This window comes from Triticum urartu, chromosome 2A (genome assembly GCF_056163025.1).
Source record: "Triticum urartu cultivar PI428250 chromosome 2A, HENAU_Tu73, whole genome shotgun sequence".
NCBI lineage: Eukaryota > Viridiplantae > Streptophyta > Magnoliopsida > Poales > Poaceae > Triticum > Triticum urartu.
Genome location: NC_141874.1, coordinates 619,015,180 through 619,020,926, shown reverse-complemented (window position 1 = coordinate 619,020,926; position 5,747 = coordinate 619,015,180). Strand labels below are relative to the sequence as shown.

At 48.5% G+C, this 5,747-nt stretch overlaps 1 protein-coding gene across 2 annotated transcripts; it reads left to right on the top strand.

Annotated features, from left to right (window-relative positions):
* The first annotated feature begins 243 nt into the window (after positions 1-243).
* Positions 244-5,467, top strand: LOC125539242 (putative metal-nicotianamine transporter YSL9). 2 transcript variants are annotated; one of them, XM_087544574.1, is made up of 7 exons: positions 244-734; positions 1,000-1,695; positions 3,415-3,512; positions 3,601-3,735; positions 3,839-4,028; positions 4,112-4,226; positions 4,304-5,467. In XM_087544574.1, the coding sequence occupies exons 2-7, from the start codon at positions 1,051-1,053 to the stop codon at positions 5,224-5,226; spliced, it is 2,106 nt and encodes a 701-aa protein (XP_087400700.1). In that variant the 5' UTR covers positions 244-734; positions 1,000-1,050; the 3' UTR covers positions 5,227-5,467. The 2 variants fall into 2 exon arrangements, with proteins under 2 accessions (XP_087400700.1, XP_087400701.1); XM_087544575.1 differs by lacking the exon at positions 244-734 and having other exon boundaries at positions 994-1,429; positions 1,523-1,695.
* The last annotated feature ends 280 nt before the right edge of the window (positions 5,468-5,747 follow it).

Genomic DNA, 5,747 nt, shown 5'->3' with positions numbered 1-5,747 from the left:
CTCCCGAATCTCATCCTCCTACTCCCCCCGGATGAGATTCGGGAGTATTTGTTATGTATCTTGATCAGGTCAGTGATCACTAGTTCGCAAAAAAAAAAAGAAAGATCAGTGATCACTGATTAGTCCTTTCCGACGAGAATCCGCGTGATTTGCTGCGTATTACTCCGTCTGTTCCTCTCCCCGCTTCATTTCTTGCTTTTCGAGTCGACGTGGACTCGCGGCCTCCTCCTCCGAGCGGTGCGTGCCGGGGAGCCGTCAGCCGTGGCGACCACACGCCGAAAGTTAAGTTAACCAGCTGATTTATGCGGGGTCACCGAAGCCGACCCTTCTTTCAGCTACGCAATCGCGTCAGTTAACGATTTTTCAAGCAACCGTAGATCGATCTCGCCCGGATCTTCGTTGACTCCGCTATTTTTTTTAACTAAAAGTCTTTCCAATTTCAGCCCCTTGGTCTGGAGTTCTGATTGGACGGGGCTCGTTCCCGAGCGTTGATAATGAGATATTTTACCGACGATGCGTGCCGAGTAGGAACTCCCGTCAGTTTGCTTGTATGCATCTGCTACACAGCTCCTGCACCGTTGTTTGCACACAAGCTCTCGGCCTCACGGGGAGCACCGAGTGCTGCGGTGAGGAGCAGCACTAGATGATGGAAGGCCAAGAGGACAAGAGGCCTTCCATCATTTTCTGACGGGGGCGCTCCCAAGCTTTTTGGTCGAAGCTAGAGGGCCCGGCAGGTGAGATTTTTAATCCATGCTCTCTGTATGCGCAATTATCCATTCTAACCGAAGAATCAAGAATGTCCTCCTTGCTCCATGGATTCTGCCTTGGAATCACTCACAGCTCTCTCAAGAGCTCACTCGGAGCTAGTAGTACTACAAGTGTAGAGCTCACTAATGATTAACGAACACCGTGCTCTGTCCGGCGGTCCGATGACTCCTCCGTCTCCCCCCGGACTCGAATCTGACGCCGCGAGAATCTGCCCCCACTATGTCTATGCAGCAGGACAGGCGGAGGAGGCCGCCGCCGCCGTCGCCGGGCGTCGAGCTCGCGATGGCGCCGCACTCGCGGGACGGCCGCAGAGTCCGTTTCGAGGAGATCCGCGAGCTCGACGGCCACGGCGACGAACCAGAGCTGGGGGCCGGGCACGCGCGGGGCCGCGTGCCGCCGTGGCGGGAGCAGCTGACGGCGCGCGGGATGGTGGCGAGCCTGGCGGTCGGCGCCATGTACAGCGTCATCGTGATGAAGCTCAACCTCACCACGGGCCTCGTCCCCACGCTCAACGTCTCCGCCGCGCTCATCGCCTTCGTCCTCCTCCGCGCCTGGACCAAGGCGCTGGCCCGCCTCGGCGTCGCCGCCCGCCCCTTCACGCGCCAGGAGAACACCGTCGTGCAGACCTGCGCCGTCGCCTGCTACGGCATCGCCGTCGGAGGTCAGTGCCGGCCACACATCGCATCTGCCAATTTGTCAAGTGGAGACCTTGGATTGAGACGCGTCCTTGGATTTTTCCCTTCCCTTCCCACAGGTGGGTTCGGGTCCTACCTGCTCGCGCTCGACAAGAACACCTACGAGATGGCCGGGGAGGAGACGGAGGGCAACGTGCCGGGGAGCTACAAGGAGCCCGGCATTGCGTGGATGACCGGCTTCCTCCTCGCCGTCAGCTTCGTGGGGATCATCGCGCTCGTCCCTCTCAGGAAGGTCAGTAATCAGTATGCTTGTGCTCCCCACAGTCTTGCTTGCACTATTACCTTCACAAGCTTAATGATTCTGTAACACTCACTCCTCTACAAATGTTGCTTGCATACTGTCAAAGTGGTAATCAACTCCTTGTCACTATCTGTATTGCTCTTGCTTGGACAACTGAAAAATGTTGGCTCCTTCTGCTGTCCTACGCCTACGCGTGCGGCGTAAGGTCTTTTTGTCTCTGTCTTGCTATCCTTGTTTGTTTATAAGGATAAGACCAACTCACGGATTAGGCAAAGCTGACTTCGATTTAGTTAGGTGATGTAGTTTGACGTCAGTGCTAGGAGTACCATTTTCATGCTTTTTTTTCCTTCGACTTGAGGAGCTCCTCGCTCCTGATTTCATTTCTATCATTTTCATGATATCAGATTGACCGGTGATGACTTTGTTGTCCCTACTGAATGTGCCTTCTTTTTGGAGAAAAATAGCAGAAGGATTGCCTTTTCACTATAATAAGAAAGAAATGTTACAAAATATAAAAGGGCTGGGCATGTTTCTGAACTTGACATGTTCCAACGGGATAGGCTACTAGGAGTCTAGGACCAATTGGATGCGCTGCACTCGAACTCTCTGCAGTACCCTAAGAACCCCTTGGGGAACACCTTGTGGTACGCGAGCCTCATTGACTCATTGTGCTCAAGATGTGCCGATTTTCCGCCCATACATTCCAGAGCATGTATATACAGCAGCGGTTTCTTCTCCTTTGAGGACAATTGCCGCAACATTTCGTTCTACCAGGCGTTGGTAGACAAAAAAGGGGAGAGTGGTATGGAATGAAGCTCTCCCGACCAAAGGCACACAAGGTCCCACACAACCTTCTGGATCCTGATTTTTAATTACAGATATGAATAGTGTTCCGGTCACCGTCTTGATGGTGGATCTTGAACAACAATTTTTGGATAAATTGCGAAAGCCGGGACTTCAACTCAAGACCTTAGGCCCTGATCATGCACTTATCAACTTCAACTCAAGACCTTAGGCCCTGATACCATGTTAAGCTTCATGCACTAGCCAACGCAACCAAAAGTCCAAACAGATGAAAAGATCTAGGCAATCTACATATACACTTCTACAACCTCCACCTGTCACCAAAAGGGGAGAGGGCGATGCCATGAGAGACCATGATGATCCTTTGATCATGATGCACTCGCGGGCACACAACGGCATCGGCAAAAAGCCTGCCACAAGATTGGCGAACAAAGACCACACGCCGGACGGAGAGTGAGCCACCACTCCTACCACCTCCAATGGAGGAAAACCTCTCCGCCTCCGGCTGCAGCAAGTCGGATTTGACCGCGCCCATGGGCCTCCATGATTGATTCACGATCTGACGGCGCCATAGTCGTGAGTCATGACGTTTGGTAATTATGGGAGGTGGCCAGCCCTATGGCATCGGTTATTATGTTTTTGAAAATTTGTTATTCTAATCTTCAGCTGCAACCCATTGAGAGCATAAATAATTTTGAAAAGAAAAAAAAAGTACATAGAAGTTTTGAGTTGTCAGCTATTTTCTTTAGTCCTTGGTCATATTTGGGAAAACATATTTTTTCTTGTGAATCCTTCAAAATGAACTTGATTCCGTGTAGTCTTCTCTTGGATTACAAGAACCTCTATAAGTTTGACATCACATTTACACAGATGATTAATTTTTCTGTCGAACTTCGTAAATTTCAGATTATGATAATTGACTACAAATTAACTTATCCAAGCGGGACTGCAACAGCTGTGCTTATAAATGGATTTCATACGCCTCATGGAGATGCTATGGCAAAGTATGTTGGTTATTTCACATAACACGGGACTTGCAAATTCAAACACAATTATCTGTTTTTTAACCGGTCCTTTATTTCTTCATGTTAGGCAGCAAGTAAATGGATTCACAAAATACTTCGGAATCAGCTTCTTCTGGAGCTTCTTCCAGTGGTTTTACTCTGGTGGGGACAGTTGTGGGTTCTCGCAGTTTCCTACTTTTGGACTAACAGCTTGGAAACACACGTAACATTGTCCACTTTGCTCATTGTGATATTAAATCTTTTCTTGACTAGTAACATTTTTACCTGATTCTGTTTTTTCTTCTTCTGATTTTTTGGGGTGTCAGATTCTTCTTTGATTTCAGCCTCACATATGTTGGGGCAGGGATGATTTGTTCCCACCTTGTTAACCTGTCTCTCCTTTTTGGCGCCATTCTCTCCTGGGGTGTCATGTGGCCTCTGATCAGTGATTTGGAAGGCGACTGGTATCCAGCAAATATACCAGAAAGCAGCATGAGCAGCCTGCAAGGCTACAAGGTTTGTTTCTTTTTTTTTTTGGTTATTGTACTGTGTACATGTCTGACTATAATTCTTGTTGCTTACCTTGTCTCAATCTGCAGGCCTTCATATGCATAGCTCTCATCCTAGGAGATGGCCTGTACAATTTTGTCAAGATTATTGTCTTCACTATTAAGAATCTGATTGAAAAATCAAATCTGAAGAACACAAAGAAAGGTAAACATTCTGATAAATGCATGACAGAGTCTTTGTGATGTATAGATAATCTGATTGGGGTTAGTGCTATTTTTTAGATGAAGACATTCCAGTGCTTGATGACCTTCATCGTAATGAAGTTTTTATGAAGGACAGTCTACCTTCATGGCTAGCCTACTCTGGCTACGTTGCATTATCAGTTGCTGCAGTAATTGTCATCCCCATGATGTTCCGCGAGATGAAGTGGTACTATGTTGTCATTGCGTACCTACTGGCTCCTGCCCTGGGTTTCTGCAACGCCTATGGCGCCGGCCTTACTGATATCAACATGGCCTACAATTATGGGAAGGTTGCCCTCTTCATTCTTGCAGCCTGGGCTGGCAAAGACTCTGGTGTGGTTGCTGGCTTAGTAGGCTGCGGTCTGGTGAAGTCGCTGGTGTCAATATCTGCTGATCTGATGCATGATTTCAAGACTGGGCATCTCACACTAACATCTCCCAGATCAATGCTGATTGCTCAGGCTATTGGCACCGCCATGGGCTGTATCATCGGGCCACTAACATTCATGCTGTTCTACAAGGCATTTGACATAGGCAACCCAGAAGGGCCCTGGAAGGCACCGTATGCTCTAATCTACCGAAACATGGCGATTCTTGGTGTGGAGGGTTTCTCTGCTCTACCCCAGCATTGCTTGCAGCTGTGCTATGGGTTCTTTGGCTTTGCAGTGGTGGCCAACCTTATGAGGGACCTCTTGCCGCCGAAGTATGGCAGGTGTGTTCCCCTACCGATGGCAATGGGGGTTCCTTTCCTCGTCGGCGCGAGCTTTGCCATCGACATGTGCGTGGGAAGCTTAGTAGTCTTCGTCTGGAACATGATGGACAGAAGTAAGGCTGCACTGATGGTGCCGGCAGTTGCATCTGGTTTGATATGTGGAGATGGGCTTTGGATCTTCCCTTCGGCCTTGCTTGCACTGGCCAAGATCAGCCCACCATTCTGCATGGCATTTAGGCCTACACACTAGGGACGGTAACAAACTACTCTATGTACAGTTAGAAGACATACATCCTGGCAAGAATGCAGTAAATAGGTTTTGCATAGCCGGGCGAGATTGTAGCATGCACATGCATTTTTTCTTCTTGTATTGATATGTTGCTGTATATAGTTTTGTAGTTTTGGCAACAAGTCACACAAGGTGTAATACTGTAAGATGTGGGAATAATCTTTCGGGGGCAGCTGATCCAATTGTTAATTGTCAGTTTCCAGCTGTTGTCGTTAAAAGTATCATCAGTACATACAAAATGAAGATAGTTCACTCAGATATATGCCAATGAAGAATCATCATTACTCCCTCCGTCTTATAATATAAGACGTTTTTTAACAATACACTAGTGTCTGACGCTCCTCCTCCTCTTTATTTTATGAGAAACTCCTCCTCTAGGTCGTGCACCTCTCTGATATGGGCCTGGGCCACGTTGGTCAACAGTACATGGGCCATGGGCCCCTCATTCCACAGTCTTCAGCAGCTCCGTCACACTAAAAGCC